Genomic DNA, 16,717 nt, shown 5'->3' on the forward strand with positions numbered 1-16,717 from the left:
GCGGCTCCATCACGTCCCGCTGAACTGTGCGTTAGGGAGCAAACCATGAGGGTGGAAGAGGCGAGCATGGCTTTGAAGCCGCGCCTGCCACGGCTCAGCAGAAAGCATCCTTCCCTGCTTGAGGAAAACGGTTGGACCAGGAAGTGTCCTCCCATCTCAGACATTACGATCTTACAATGTTTGCTTCAAACTGTTTGCTCTCTCCTGTGTGTCTGTTTGAGTTAAGGACATGAATGTCCTTTGTCTACCTGCGGTCCCAGCCCGCCCGCAGCGTGGTTGGGGTGACAGAGCAGGAGCCACCGCAGGTGCCGGCACGGGCGGCCGGGCGAGGCGAGGCTTCACGCGTGGACACGGCACACCGGAGCGCCACGGGCCGGGAGCGGGCGGCTGTGGCAGCATCCCAAGGCCTGGTGTCTCCTGCCAGAGTCCTTTCACAGCCGAAACCAAACGGGTTTCGGGATGGCAGAGGCGGGCGGGCAGCACCTGCCCGCTCCCGCACCGCACGCCGCAGCCCTGCCCTCCCTGGGCGCACCGGCGGCGGGCGGTCCGTGCCGAGGAGCGACTCACCCGAGTCAGAGCCGCTGCTGCCGCCCCTCCGCCACCGCGGCCGGCGCTTATTCATCCTCCCCGGAACGCCCGCCGGGCGCCGCCGGCCGCGGCAGGTGGGGCAGGTCTGCGGCGCGGGGGTTGCTGGGACGCGTAGTTCCTTGGGGCGGGCGGCGGCGGCGCGGCGCGACTGCGCGGACTACAAGCCCCAGGGAGCCCCGCGGGGCCCGCACCGCGCGTGGGGCGGGGGCGGCGGCGGCGGGAGGTGGTTCCTGGCAGCGCGGCCCCGCGGCTCTCGCCGCTCCCGGGGGCGGCCGAGCGGAAACCCGCCCCCAAGCCGCCCGGCATCCAGGAGGGCGACGGCCGCGGCCAGGGCGAGCGGGATGCGCCTCGCCCTGTCCGACAGCGGCGAGTAGCGGCCGCCCTTAATGAGCAATTAGCCCGTCCCCGGTCCCCCCTCGGCAAGCACTATCCCATGCACGCCGACCCGCCGCTGAGAGCAGCGGCCGACGGCTTCTCCCGCGGCGTTGGCGTGCGGGTCGCTTAAGCCATGGGGAATGGGATGAACAAGGTAACCCCGCTCGTCGTTGTCGCCGTGCGCGAGTGCATGTGGCGGGCCAGCGCAGCGGGGCCGGGGGTGGCGGTCCCTCCCCGCCTCGGGCGGGCGGCATGCCGCGGCGACCCCGCCTTTGTCTCGCCCCTGCGCCGCGGGCACCCGCTCCAGGAACAAAGACCAGGGCGAGAGGGCTTTTCCCTTCGGTTTTGGGGGTCCCCCGCCTCGGGGCGAGGGCGGAGGGACGGAGACCGCGGCCGCGCCGCTCCCTCGGGGCGCGCCGCCTCCTCCTCCCCGGCCGCAGCGCGGGCGGGCGGGCGACAGGGGGGCCCTGGTTTCGGTGATGTGCCTGGGCTTCCCCTTGGCGAGCGAAGTGAGTTCCCGGCGATCGGCGAGGGCCGCTGTGGGTGCCGCCGTGGGGCCCCGGGGTTCAGTGGCCGCTCCGTGTCCCCCGGCCGTGGGGCACCCCCTGACCTGCGGCAGGACCCGGGGCCGGGGCTGTCAGCCAGCGCGGCGCTGAATCGTGTCGCTTGGCCAGAGCTCGCTGCGCTCCCAAGGCGCGGAGCAGCCGCTGGACACGGGCTGTCGCTGGAGGGCTGGGCCCGCCTGGTGCCGGTGGGACAGGAAAGCGCTCGGCACCAGCGGGGATCGCAGTGAGGAAGAGGAAGGAAGATGGATCTGTTTTGCAAAGGGTGTTGGCCTTTTGGCAGTAGGGGGCTTATTGTACGCACCGATTCCCCTGGCGTGTCATAGCGGTTATCTAGGGACCACTGTGATTTTTCTCAGTATCTCCACCTCTGTTTAAAACCCAGGTTTGAAAGTGTGGTGGTAACTAGCCTTTTATATATAGCTTACTATGAGGAACAGAAGTTGAGTCATCTGTGTCTTACATCCTGCTTTGAGTGCTTTGGGAGTAGCTTTGCTGTGTGCGTGGCCTCTGACAAAGCAGAGAACAGCTAGAAATAGCTCCTCACATGTTGTCCCAGTCCGACATCCTTGCCACTGGAAGTCAGGTTGAAGAACATCCAAAGTGCTTAGTGTGCCACTTGGAAGGGGAAGCCTTATCCTATGGGTAGAGACATTGAAATAGAAACCTTTGACAGGGAAAAGATCTGACTGCTGACGAACTGAGTTAGTGCGTAGGAAGTAGAACCTCCATTGGCCCTGCTCAGATTTTGCTTTCAAAGTCTGGGAATAATGCTGTAATATTAGCTGTTCATTGATACTAACCTTCTAGAAATTGCCAGCTAGGAAGAAATACAGCTAGAGAAACTGCTTTTAGGCTTCTGGTATGTTTGTAGCATTTTTCTTGGAATGCTTGAAATTGGCAGAATGTTTAGAGGATGCTATATGGGATGCTGAAGTTGCAGTCTGGGGAGAAAAAAACCCCAAAAGGACAACTCTCAGCCCTTTGAAGCTGCATTACATTTTACTGTGATACTATGTGGGTAGGAGTTGGCAATCTCGTTGGCCAATTTGGTCACTTTAGTTCTGTTAAATGTTGGCTTGTACCTGTTGACATGTACCACCTGGTGCTTTCAGGACCAAGCATAACACTACTTGGATTTTTCTCCCTTTTCTTATGGCTATACCCAAGAGGTTGAGGTGTTCAGCAGTTTGGGAAGGGCTGGCTCCTTTGAGGAGGCTACAATCATGTTGGGTACAGGCCATCAGGGTTTGTATTTGTGGGGATCCCAATGCTGGCCTGGAACTTGCTGCCTTCTGAATGTGCCTCTGGATCATCTCTTCCTTCTGCTCTTGTGAGTCGGCAAAGCTGGAGGGGCAAGGGGAAGCCAAGGGGCTGATGGAGCCATCAGCGCAGTGTAGGGGTATTTGTTTGACTCAGCGTAGACAATCAATACAAATTGCCTTAGTTTCCAGCTGAAGTGTGTTTCTTGTGGTAGAGCTGTACACAGATGGTAGGAAAAAATAATCAGCTTATTTGATGGTGGATTATTTCATTTAAGGAGTCCCTTTGTACTGATGCCGAGGGAAGAGGATTAATGATGCCCTGTAATGGGTGTGGTAAGAAAGAGCTCCAGGGACTGCTGCAGCCTCTGGATGCTGATCCTTTTGCAATGGCATGGTCTCCCTCATGTTTTTCTGTCCCATGATACTGACGTATTTCATAGCAAATAGCAATTTCACGTGACTTTATGTGGCCATTAGAGTGATAAGGGCTGGAGGCCTGGCATTCTTTTTAGGTGGGGTTTGTCTTTCGTTGCTAATTTTTTCTGTAAAATTAGCCTGGCCTAGTTTTTTTTCCTGAAGCTCATCCAAGCCTTCTGACACTTCCCAAATTAAACTGAAAGCATTTGTTCATACATACCTTTCTTACTTTATTCAGAGAAGGAGAATTGGCTTGTGAATGTGCATTGACCTGCTTAGTATTAATTTTCCGTACTTCACCTTTTTGTCTTGTATTTTTAAGATGTGTATTTTACAGAATGAGTAATGGAGTCTGACTTAGGAACCTGTCTCAGTGGTCTGATTTGTGTTCATGGTTAATGTCTAACTTTGACTTGTACTCAAAGTTCAAGTTGAAGCCTGTGGTTGAAATGTAGAAAGATGTTTTCCAGGAGCTGAAGTCTAGCAGCTGAGATGGTGACAAGATTTGACTATCTGTGAACAGGATCTTGGTGAAGAGCTCTTCCTGGGGTTTAGTTATTGTTTGGTGCTGTTAAAGTTAACTGACAGTTATTCATGTAAACCCCTCAGAAGATTTGAGTGTTATCTCTACAAAAAGGGCAGATAAGCTCTGTTTGTTGTAGGAGTGGATTCATAAGAAATTTAAACCAGTGTGGCTAGTTAAAGCTGAGGTAGCCAATTTTATGGAATTCAGAGAAGCTGTGCCAGTGGGCCACTCTCCTGTTCTACTGGACAAAGGTAGGCTTGTCTTCTCCTTTTACAGTGCCTGGCTATCTCTAAGAAAGCCCCGTGGGCTTCTCCAGAGTGCCCATCAGTGCTAACACAGCCAGAAGCAGTGTTGGGCGAGGAGTTAGTTGCTTTATTATAAGCATTTGTTCATACAGGAAACAGCAGCAAAGTAGCCCTTTAAGTCATTTTCCAGAGAGGTGTACTGTCAAACAGGTCTGACTGAAGCATTAGCAACTGCTGTCAGTTCCAGGGCCCGGTCTTTGTGCAAGGTGGAGAGCATGAGCTGCTGTCATGTGTGGTGCAAGCTGAGACAGACGTTGGTGCCCTTGTCCCTCTGTTGTGCATTCTTCTACATCGGTTACTTGGTCTGTGGTCATTTTCTTAATGTTTTGGATCATGTAAAGAGGCTACTGTTTTTATTCATATAGCAGTGGTTGAGAAGTTCACAAAAACAACCACCTTATTTTTCTACTCTTCTGACTCCCACCCCTTCTCTCTCACACGTCCCTAGCAGCCATCAGCCTTCATTTTGCACAGCGCGGAGTTGCAGTTACTGAAGGCAGTGTGAGATGACACAGCTGAAAGTTCCCAGCCATAGTTGGGTGCTGAAGTATTAGTCAGCATGACATGAAGATTCACTTCTTTCCAGGTAGCTTTCACCCATAGTAATGTTTCTTGCTTCTAGAATGACTAGTACAACAGGGATAACAGCTGTCCTTGGTTTCATGGTGTCCTAATTACCTGTCTCGCATACAGCATTGCTTTGTGATGCACAAATGCAGACTTCTGGATTTTTCCTCCTTTGCCAACAAGAAACCTCATTTCTGCAACCCCCCAGTGTTTCTCAGTATCTTTAATTTCTAATGTCAAAGCTTAATGACTGTGACTGGAAAGTAGGCTTTTATTCTCTCGTGAGAATGCGCATTTGATGCAGAAATAATGTTCTGGAGTCTAAAATGCTGTACTCTACAGCAGTGGTGGTGTGATGGAAGATTTGTGCTGCAGATAGGAAATACCAGACAGCTATTTTAAAATACCAGAAAGCCTTTTACATTTTTTTTCATCTTTTATGCTTAAGTTGAGGGAGGTCGCTGGGGTGAACTCAGTGAAATTCATTCATAACTTGAGTCCCTTTTGCTTTAGAACATCATTTTGTTTGCAGAATTTAGCCTCTTTGGCAATGACTCTTGAGTACTGTCCTCTCTGGAACTTCTACAGGCTTCTTTTTCCTAGCCTGGGATGCAGCATTAGAGCTGCACTTCCAGCAGTGTCATTAAGAATGCTTGAAATACTGAATTGTCCCTTGAAACCATGCTTCTTGTGCACATGGGAGGGGACAGCAGGATGTTGTATAGGTTCTTTATCCTGCATGATACCCTGGCATTGGAAACTGCCCTGGGGATTTTTTCTGTCTTTGTAAGAATGCAGAGTTTGTACAAATGAAGTGGGAGAGGAAAAGGGGAAGGCTGTCTGAGCTTATCTTTACGAAATGTACAGGTGCCCAAGACTAAAGAACTGTTTTCTTGATGAGCCAGTGCTGTCAATCAGCCCTTAATTTGCAAGCGTGGGGTCTACAAACAGTAAGGTACAGCAAGGGTCCCAGAGAGCTGTCTTTCTTCGGCTATCGGGCGAAGAGAGCTATCGGCGGCAGGGAGAATTGAGCCCTGTGTTAAGAGCTGGTGTGACACAGCAGGCAGAGAGTGATTGCCCAGCAAAGCCTAAAGGGAGGAATGTTTGCACAAATCAAAGCTGCAAGGAGTGCAAGAGGTGCTGCAGCCTTTCTGTTTCCCTCAAGGCTCGATAAGTAACAGCGAAAGTGATGCTTTGAGCAGGTGAAAGCCCTGAAGTTAGGGCAGGTCAAAAGCTCTTTTACAGGCTCTTCTGCTGGCCTTGCTAACCTGTGCATGATGAGTTGGGTCGCCTTTCAGCAGGAAGGTTGCAATGAAACGGAGGCTGTGGCACTAATCCCTGATGAAAAGTCCTTCAAGACTTTCTGGACTTCACAGCTGCCGGATTGAGCTAAATGGGTGGAGTTTTCCCTTTAAATAGCTGTGCCTGAGAGGCTGTTGCTGCTGTTGTAGTGACACTGGGGTGTTGCTAAGGCTATAGGAAGTCAGTGCTGACATATCTGTATTGATGGTATGCTAAGCATGGACTGCAGAAAAATGGATCATATGGTTTCACCACCACAGTTCTGATCTTCTCAAAGGATGTGGGTGTGAGTCAGAGACTTCGGGCGGCAGAGAACAAAAATCTTGGCCAGCAAATGTGTGTTCAGTGTGCCTGGGTTTTTTTTTTTTTTTTTTTTTTTTTTTTTTTTTTTTTTTTTTTTTTTTTTTTTTTTTTTTGTGTCCTTACTGCTGTTCCCAAGTTGGGAGTGTTATGAGAGGGTGGCAGGGGGGTAGCACTACAGTGTCACCTGGCTCTGTGTCTGTGCATGCACGTGCCCTCAGACTGCACATGCTGGTCCTTGGGCAGACCTTGAAACTCCCCAATTAAAGAATGTCCTGTAACTGACACCTGTGCAGGCATCTGAGGGTGGGGGGTGAGTGGGTAGATCTCGGAGAGGAATATGCATTTCACAGACTTTCAGCAGTTTCCTTTGTATGTGAACACACAAGTCGCTGTTTGCAGTGATTTCCTCTAAGAGCTCCACAGTGCTGCAGCCCTGACTTGCATGGCTTTGCACTTCAAAAGCTTCGAAGGATGTAATTTTGCAGGGCTTTTTCCAGCTTCCTTAGCAACTTTAGGCAAATCACCTTAGCTGTGTGAAGTTTCATCATTAGTTCCATGAGGGTAACTATTACCCTGCTGCGGGGGGCAGGGGAGGGCTGTGTTGCAAGGCCACTTCTTAATTTGTAAACCACATTTGCTGTCCTTGGAGAGCCTCCATTAAGTGAAAGAATCCCCACGATTAACAACCCCAGACTGCCAAGGAATGCTGTCAAAGCTCAGCGTGCCTAGAGCTATCTGGTTTGAGAAGGTTGCAAAGAGGCACGAAATCTTGCCAGCATGCTTTAGATTGCATTTCACAATAGTCTGCTAAAGTAGTATGTTCCATCCTGTATGCAAATTGAACTTTGTCAAATTGTCTTGCCACAAGATATCTATATTTGATACTATATTTCTTTCTCACAGATTCTGCCTGGCTTGTTCATTGGCAACTTTAAAGGTAAGATTAGTTTTACTGTTATCTCTAGGATTACTTAGCAGGGGTCTTAAGGTGTTTTGCAGGCACTCAGAATTTTCTGGCATCTCTGTAGCTTTTTAACCCCATCTTGCTTCATGTCTGGATTCACCTGGTAGCACTTAAAGAAGAACTCGTTTGCTCTCTCCTCTGTGTGCTGTGCTGCAAGTACTTTGAGAAAAGTAAAATGAATACCATCTCCTTGGAGCATGCTTCAGCTGGAATTCCTAAGCATTGGCCTGCCTTAAACGATTCCCATGCTTGGCAAGCAAGCCTGTGAGCCAGGCAGATTCTTTGTAAGCCTTATTGCAAGTCCGCCTTATAAGTAAAGGCTTACTATGCCTCCTGCTCATTGCTTTCATTATTTTGGTTATTTATAACAACTGCTAAAGAGTTCTGTTATCACTGCTTGTGAGACTGATAGGTCTTCTGGTTGCAGCCTGACCACTGATACTCACACTGTCTCTGTTGCAGATGTGAGTTTCTATGGATTTTTTTCCTTTATGCGTGATGTTTATTTTTTGTGTACAGACAAACAGATGCGTTTAGAAAACACACAAAACCTTACGTAGACATCGAAATAAATGGCCTGTTCTCAAAGCACTTTGTTAGCTGCTGTTCTGGCTGACTCTACCTACTCAGAAGTAAACCAGTTGTGCATGTACAGTTGTTTTGATAGATGTAGACCCCATATTTCCTATGCTTGAGTAAAACAGCAAAGCAGGGCTCACAGGGGTTCCTGTGATATCCTGTCCTTCCTGGGCTGTCTGATACCACACCCAGTCTGTTAAGGCTGGCAAAATCTACACTGGATTTAGATGGTGCTGCACCTTCTCTCTGCCTCTCTCTTGCCTCCCTATCCCCAAACCTTTGAGTTCAGTGTTTTTTGCCTGATTTACCTGCTTCTGGATCTGCTGACCTATACTGTGATCCAGTGCTTGCTGCCCCTTGGGACTTGGAGCTGATCACTTTGGAAGGTAGCCTGGAGGTATATGTGAGGTTCAAAGCTGCCTTTTGCCACACTATAAACACAAATACAATGACTACTGTGTGAGGGAGTTAATTGTGCTATGGTAAGGAAAATGAGCAGGTAGAGATGATTTCCTGCTGATAATGAAAGGAGAAAAAAGAAAAATTGTAGGAAAAATGAAAATAAGGCCAAGAGGATAGTTTTGAAAACCCTTTGGATGGACCACCGCATGGTCTGATGACAAAATTAACTAACTTGGTCACTGCCATATTGCTTCCTCTTTTCTTTTCTGTTCCTAAAGCAATTCACACGAGGGGTGGAACTGGGAAGATGTTGGATAGTGGAGATTTCAGGTAGTCTGGCCAGATGAGCCCTGGTAACATGGCTCCCATGGTCCCTCGCCGTGGCCATCCTGCTGGTAAGCCCTTGCCCAGGGAAGTGAAACTCAGCCGGAGCATCTGTTAGCTGGAGCAGCTCTGTTTGCAGTGCAGGGGAGCTGGCCTGGGCTGGAGAGTGAGTCAGCATCTCTGCCCACGGCTGACCTGCCGACCGCTCTCCGTGTGCCTCGGGAGCAGCCCTGGGGTGGCAGGGCATGGCACGGCATACCTGTGCTGAGAGCAGAGGCGTGCAGGTGGAGTTCCTGGGAACCTCGCTGGAAAGAAAGCAAAGGGCGTAAAAGGCTTCTGCTTACCTCCATAAAAGAGAGGAAAGACGAGTTGACTTTAACCCCGGTGTTTGTGTTATGGAGTCTGTTTTTTAAATTAATTAAAAATACAAACAAAATGTCCATTTATTACTGTTGTGACCTTTGCTCATATTGCATTTAATCATTACATTCTACCCTCACAAGTACCTGTTATAATCTCAGATAAGCTACCATACCTGGAAAGGAAAAGCTAGGTGTTGCAGTACTTCACCAATACAAGAGCATACTTTTACAAATTCTTAGCCTTTTCTGCATCCCTTGTCCCTTGACACCCCCTTGCCTCACTGCTTAGGAGCAGTTGTAGCAAGCTCTTTGTGCAGTGAAGTCATCCCATTTAGGAATGTTGGGTAATTGCAGTGTGCTTTTCTGGAGGAGTTTGATCCCGATGTTCTTGAGGCGTGTTCTGATTTGTGACACTTTTAAAAGAAGTGACTAATGAGCATTGAGACTGCCACGAAGGGGATCATTGACTGAGGAATACTCAGCAGCATGTGCAGTTGGGATTAGTCACACTGTCCTGATTTGGGCAGCTGAAATTACTAGCTACTCATAAAGACAAGGGTTTACAAAATTATTTCCTCTAATGCATTTTTGACCAGTCTCCCATTCTTCAGCTTAAGACTGATAGCTGGAAATTGAATAAAGTTGCATCTTGTCAGTAGGAAGAGGAAACACTGAATCCCTGGTGTTTTGCATCTTGCCCAGACACAGGGCTGAAAATTCGAGGCACTGTCTGAGTCCCTGAGCAGGGGTGAAGAGGAGGGAGCTTCTCCTGAAATTGAGTCAGGGGAATGTCTGTAAATCGCTCTGATCTGCCCTCTGGAGGATAGCTGCTCCTCAGGGAGCCTGGGCATGCCCAGTTTCCAGAGCTTAATCAGAATACCATCCTACTCCCACTGCTGTCTTGCTGCTGCATGGGAGACCTCTGGGAGCACTGGCAGGCTGGGAAAAGGCACAGTTCTTCCAGATGGGTGCCTTTCTATTGAGTTTAGTTGGACATTTGGGATGTTAAACAGTAATTCTGGAGGGCTATTGTCTGGAGAAGGCATTCAGCAATTGTTCTGATTGGGGAAATTATTTATTATTCACCATTCAGCTGTTTTTCTACTTTTAGGCCTAGTAAACTTAAATACAGTCTGTGACACAGCAGTGCAAATTCTGATTTTGACGGGAAGATAAACTGAGGCCCAGAAGCAGCTTGTGAAATGAACCTGTGGCAGAAATGGGAGCTGAGCTTGATGCTTCTGTTTTGTTTGCTGCTGCACAAACCTCTAAGCACATAGACTGAGAAGAGTTTTAATAACCACCTCAAGGGTCTTTAAGGTAGAAAGTTACATATAGTGCTGATTATGGAAAGCACTGAAGAATCTCCTGAAATCCCCCTAAGTCCTCAGAGCTTGAGTAGGTCTCTGAAAAACTTTCCTGAATAAGCACAGATCTTGGCATGTGTTCAAGTGCTTTTTATCTTACAGGCTCTGTAAGTATGATTCAGCTCATCAGTAGCACATGAAAAGTGTGATAGGCTCCTGAGAGGGTATATTTGAGATTGCACAGCTAGAGGGCAGAAAAATTCAAGAAGAACCATAGATGTACATATAAAATACAAGACAATCTGGTCTGAAAGCCCAGAAGGAAACAGAGCTCTTGGGATTCTTGTGTGAAAGTGAAGGAGGAGTTATTTCTTTGCAAATGGGAGAGTAGGGGGCTAAGAGGGGAAAAATGAGGGAAAAGAAAGAGGAAGTTTACTCTTCTTTCTGCCTCTAGTTTTGGAGAAAATTCGTTTTGTTTCATTTGTGCCTTACAGATGAAATGCAATCTTCTCAGAAGACAAAGAATTTATTGTGGGACTGCGTGTCCTCTTGTCTTCTGCAGCTGATTCCCCTGAAAAGTCACCTGTGCTCACAACAAAAATGGCTGCTTTGTTTCTTAAGGGAATGACAGGACAGCCTGATTCTCTGCACAAATGGAAAAAAAAATCTGTTTCTTCTGATGAGAGATTCTTAGTGGGTGCTCAGTTTGATTCCAAACCAAAAGGTGTGGCAGTAGCAGAAACTAGAGACTCAAGAGTCTTTCTACCTTGAATATTAAAGAGCTTGTGTTCCTCCTTGTTTGTAATCATTCAAGGTTTTTCCCATGGAATATTTGGGGGCTTTTTAATTTGAAGGGGAAAGCCACAATATAAGGTTTAATTTCCCCCAGAGAGTCCAGTGTTGCTGTGGATGGTCTGTAGAGTCTTGGGGAAGTTTCTGCCCTTCCCATTACTAAGTGTATAAAAAGGCAATGTCCACCAAGTAGTTCTGCTGTGTTTCTAAAGTCAGTTAATTCCTGTTCTCATCTGTTTAGTACTTTTTTAAAAAGTTTTATTTCCTAAGGCTTTATATCAGGTACTGAAAACAGGAGAGGATGGAGATACCATTTCCTTTCTCAGATTCACCTTTTGAAGGGAGGCAATTTATTGACACTTAATTAAACAGAGTACTGACTTCTTTTCCCCATCTTTCTTGTTCCTCAAAAAGGTCCTTTTGAGAGGATGGGACAAAATATATTTTAGAACAAAGTGTGGAGATGGGAGAGGTGGAGGCTTTCTTCATGTACACAGTTTGTGTGTGCGTCTGTAACTGCACATAACTGGATTCAGGAACAAAGCTCTTCTGATGGGAAACCATTCTCAGTAATAGCTTTTAGTGCTCTGAACCACTGCAGGGGATGTTCTTTAAGTGGCTGTCTCTCTAGCTCTCTCCAAAGTAGAAAATAAAATGTAGACAAAAATTTGCTTTATATAATAAAAAGATCTGATGATGATGAAATTGTAGTCTCTGTACATCTGCAGATTGAGACTTAATACTTTTGTACGTGCTGGGCTGACTTGCTTTCTCTGAGAGGAAGTCCTTATCCCTCACCTTGCATTTCTGTGGAGGCACTAAAATACTGAAGTAAGAGAGAATGGTTGTAGGTACATTTGAGACTTCACCGCTGTAGTGTTGGAGTTGTTCAGTCATTGACGTCTCTTAACTGCAGTGGTTGGAGCTGTGTCTCTTTTGCAGATTGGGGATGGAAGCACTGGGTGGTTTGCTCCCCGGTCACACAGTAAGGCTTCCCAGAGCTGCAGGGAGACAAATTCTGACAGGCCCTGGTCCCATTTTGATGACTTTGGCATTGCTTTTGCATTTAAGTGTTTGTAGCTCTCTGCATGAGTAGAGGTTAAGCTTGGAGTCTAGTATAAAACTGGGGGAAAATAAGCTAAATGTGGGAGGGAGAGAGGAAGACTTCCCCAGTGTGAATTGTGTCATTTTGTATGAGGAATTTCCCAAAGGCTTTACTCAAATATCCACATCTTCGTTAGCTGAGAAGCATTTTGCTGTGTGAAACAGAATGTTAGATAACCTGTTGTGAAGAATAATACCACATTTGAGGCACCCTTTAGAGGATGCACAGGGGAGGCTCTGATAGGTAGGTTTAATCTTAACATTCGAAAATGGGTTGTTTCACACTGTGATTTGAAAAAGTGAACCTGCTTGTGCTTGTACAGCATTGTGCTACAGCAAAGAAGTTAGAATTGCTGTGGTGATGGTGGTTCTTTTGGTTTTTGGTGGTTCTCTACATAACCTCTAAATATTTTTTTATTTATGGCATGAGACTGTGAGTGTAGGGTATCTTTTTTGTACTGCTGTTTAAATAGCCTTATCTGCAGTATCTGTAGAGACTTAAGGCAGGTGCTGGGGAACCAGGGGAATTTCCCCTTTGTAAACTGTTTGAACTTTAGATCCAGATAGTAGCTGGGAAGCTTTTTCTCCTCTGCTTTAGACAATTGAATGCTATTTCCCAAATATATTAGGGGCCTGTTGGCTACCCGTGACTTAGGTTGGCATGGCCATTTCCAGCTTGTTTCTAGGAATATCTGAAATCCCACTGTATAGGTTTGACTTGCTAAAATGTCTTTGGCCTAAGTCTCTGTTAACTGAAGAACTAAGGTACTTCAGTCTTTTTGAGTTGTACTATTAGGCCTTTCAAACTGGTTCAAAGCAGTCAGCATTTAATTTGGATCATATCTTCTTTTGAAGCAGATTGCCTTGTGTGGGAAGACATTTCTTACCAGTAGGTCATACTGATAATTAAAGAGAGCACCTCATGGTGCTAGGTGTACATTAACACTGTGAGTTCTGGCCAGCAGGCTCTGAAGTCTGCCCTTTGTTTTTTAAAGACAGAAAACAGTGATTTTTTAGGGGCACTTAGACTGGTTTCTGGGCTTCCAAATCCTTGCCTGCTTAGGCATTCTCTAAGGAATTGAGACTGCCCTACAAACTGTTAAAAAAATCTGAAGGTCAGGTGGATTAGAGGACCTCGCCTGGCAAGCATTAGCATTTCTTTTTGAAATGTTTGCTCTGAGATTTTTAGGAAATTTTATTTGTACTGTGAAGCTAGGCTTTAATTCTGTTTCAGACAGAATTTGTGTTAATTCTCTCCTGAAGGATTAGGCATCTGTGTTGATCATGCAGGCTTGAGCAGTAGTGAGTAAAATCCTTGCAGTTTTGACTCTTTTCTTCATTTTATTAGCGGTAGAGAAGCTTTCATAATTGGATTAAGTTTAAATTTTATTTCTTGTTACTGTGCTCATTTGGATCTTGTCAATGGGGCAGTATAATTAAATGTCCAGTTCTTCTTTGTGATGTAGAAAAGGCATTGAAACTTTATAGTAGGTGGATAAGATGACACAAGAGATGCTAATTGAACTCTTGCATGTACATAAAGAACATCCAGGTGATGCTATTATTTTTGTACCTAGAGAGAGCCGGTTTGAAACCTTTGTGGTCAGTGCTCTCTTTTTGTGTGCAACCAGGCTAATGTGAACAGATTGTATGGGCAGATTTCGAAGGCAGGTGTTCACATCACAAAACCACTGCTGTACTTGCCATGGTGTGCCATTCTCAAGCAAGAAGGTCAGAAGTAAATGGGCACAAGCTAACTTTTACCTCTATTGGTGGTTCTTTCAGGTCATTTTCTGACATGCTGATAGTTTAGCATGTGGAAAGTTGCTCAGCGATGACAGTCTATTTTACCTTTTTTCTCATAGAATCAAGCCTATGGTTTTGCTGTATCTGGCATCAAATTTTCTTTCACCCCAGTTTTCTTTCCAGTTTTGAATGTCTGAAACCCCTTGGTTACAGGTCTAGGAACCACCTTTTCACAACTGCACTTCCTTGCTGTAGCATTTTGCTTTTTCATACATTCGATATCTTTATCACCTGTCTCTCTTTAGGCTTAAAATTATAATTTCTATTGGGTAAATGCAAATTTTTCTCTACTAGTTCACAGAAAGTGAACTAGTAGAGAAAAAACTAGTCTTAGCTTGTCTGCTGGGACCTCAGTTCAAGTGATATGATTAACTTCCCTTCTCAGACCTGGATATCACAGGGTCTGTTTCCCAAGTGAGAATGTATTCCCTGAAGGGGAATTGGTGGGTAGAGGGGAGGTCAGATATTCCTTTTACAGCTCTGAGTGTGTGTTCAGATGTCCATCACCTGCACACAGACGTGCACACTTATATTTCAGATGCAAAATACGTGAAACTTCTGACTTAAGAGCACATTCCTGAGTCACTTAAGCTTGGTCTTTATATAGTATGTAATTTGTTTTGGAGTTAAAAGTGTGTCTTCCCGTTACCCACTCTGATGGTTGTGTTCTAGAACAGCTGCATTTGAGGTTTTGCCTGGCTTTATGCAGCTTCAAAAGGAAATGTATCAACAATAAGTAACTTTTCACCATGCACAATGGAAATGCTATTTCAAGAGATTAAAAAAATTGTCTTCCTTTTTTTCCCTCTATCACAGATGCCCGAGATGTAGAGCAGTTGAGTAAGAATAACATTACACACATTCTTTCAATCCATGACAGTGCCCGTCCTATGCTTGAGGTAAGAGTTTTGGGGGACTCCACAGTAAATCTTTACTTTGCAGTTGACTGTTAGAGTCATCTTGGGGTTATTTTTTGTTCTGTGCAATTGGTGTTTTGAGACTGATTTTCTTGGAAGCTGCAGTTTGGAGATCCAGCCACAGGTTTTGTTGTTGCTGCTGTTAAAACAACAAGAAATCTAACTGACAGAGGAGAAGAACTACACTGTCAGTCTGTGTAACATAATTATGAGAGTATGTTATTAATTTAATAGTAAAGGTAAGTTTCCTTCTGTGTGGAGTTTAAGCATCACATAAACAGCATTCCTTCCCCAGAACTAACCCTTCCTCGAGTCTTTATGATAGATGGGTTTGTAGTCCTTTTCTATGTGAAATAGCCTTATTTAGGCTTGGAGTGTGGGAGGAACCAGTGATACTCACATAATAGATCTAAAATAGCAGGGCATCTGTAGTCTCCAACACTTTAACATAAAAAGTATTATTCCCATTTTACTGAAGGGAAACTAATCTGAAGAGCTGTATTTGCTGTGTCATCTTGAGCAGGGAGGGAGCTGGGAACAGGATACAGGTCTCCTTTGTTGGATAGCTATGCTTTCTTCTTTACACCAGCTTACCTTGGACAGGAGTCCAGCTGGGCTTTGCATCTTAAAATCCTGTTATTTGATTTATGTCAGAACTATTATCCTCTAAAATTTGTTCATTCCTTCCCTGAGTTCCACTTCTCATGAAATGTGGCAAAATTGTGGGTAAGGCAGATGTTGGTGTTAGCCCTCATATGCTGCTGGGAATCTCTGCTTTTCTTTTTCTTCATGCAAAATGTCTCCAGTGATTTCAGTCCTTAAAACGACAGACCTTCCACTTGGCAAGTCCATAGGTAAGCCAAACAAGAGGTGTCTCCAGTACTCACAACTAACCCCAATATCAAGGTTATGGTGTACTTTGGGTTGACCTTGAGTTTATAAATGTGCTGAAGCAGAGCTTTAGCTGTTGACTTTGTGACACTGTCCATTTGACTTGTGTTGTGTGTGCCTAATGCTTGTTAAGTCTGAAACAAACTGAATTTCAAGACTGCTCTTAGTTGAAGAGATAAACATTTGTGCTGAGTAAAGGAGATGTCGTGTTGCCTCTAGGGTGCTGGTCTCTAAAATGAATGGAATTTTGTTTTGTTTTATTATGGTTGGAAAACTAGGAAGACTGATTATGGCACAGATCAGCTGCAGCCTCCGTCCAGTGCTTCTGGTGGTGATGGTGGTAGTTTTGGCAGCCCACACACCACCTCCTTGCTTGTGGTGGTGCATCTGTTTGTGAGGCTGCATGGCAAATAGAACTGGGAGCTTTTGTGGTTTAAATATAACCAGGTTGCTATTTCTTCCTCTGGTTACCACCACAAAAGACATGAAGGATTATGTTTACCCAGATCTTTTCCCAATCTGGTTCACAGCAGTGTCTCAAAAGTTAGAGTGGCATGTGAGCAAACAGTGACTGGTTGAGGATGGACTTCCTTTAATCACCCCTGCTTCCAACTGCACCTTCAATTTTCTCTGCATGCAGTGTAGTTCCTTTAAAACTTCTCCCCAGTTCCTAAAGTAATGTAATAATTTCAAATTCCATTTGTTTGGGAGCTGAGCTAATTTTGATTACTTCATCAGTCAGGGTCTTACTGCAGTGATTGTGAGTGAATGCTTCTATTTAGGAACAAGAGCCTAGGAGAGAAAAACTCTGTTAGGTTTGGTTACTTCCTTTGTTGTTTATGTCCATGCCAGGTTGTAGGTGGGTTTGTTTACAGCTTGTGTTTCCATATTGTGCTTGGGGATTGTTCTTATGTCGACTGAAATCAAATAGGAATGTTTTACCTATGTATATCCCTTGTCACCTTCCTCCCCAAATTTCACTCGTGGAATGTGATTACTTTTGTGTTCAGAAATCATCTGATGTTATTCTGACTTCTAAACATGCAGTTGCAGTGACA

General features: G+C 45.8%; 1 protein-coding gene across 9 annotated transcripts in view; it reads left to right on the forward strand.

Moving 5' to 3' along the window:
- The first annotated feature begins 857 nt into the window (after positions 1-857).
- DUSP22 (dual specificity phosphatase 22) overlaps positions 858-16,717 on the forward strand; it is a 43,335-nt gene continuing 27,475 nt past the window's right edge. For 2 of the 9 annotated variants that reach the window (XM_066325804.1, XM_066325813.1), the window contains exons 1-3: positions 1,757-1,822; positions 7,115-7,148; positions 14,668-14,750. In XM_066325804.1, the coding sequence (XP_066181901.1) occupies positions 1,772-1,822; positions 7,115-7,148; positions 14,668-14,750 (168 nt within the window). In that variant the 5' untranslated portion in view covers positions 1,757-1,771. Of the gene's footprint in view, positions 1,118-1,756; positions 1,823-3,849; positions 3,986-4,603; positions 4,626-7,114; positions 7,149-8,499; positions 8,552-14,667; positions 14,751-16,717 lie in introns of those variants that run through there. The other 7 variants (XM_066325822.1, XM_066325851.1, XM_066325860.1 and 4 more) reach the window with 7 other exon arrangements.

Source organism: Sylvia atricapilla, chromosome 1, assembly GCF_009819655.1.
Source record: "Sylvia atricapilla isolate bSylAtr1 chromosome 1, bSylAtr1.pri, whole genome shotgun sequence".
Taxonomy (NCBI): domain Eukaryota; kingdom Metazoa; phylum Chordata; class Aves; order Passeriformes; family Sylviidae; genus Sylvia; species Sylvia atricapilla.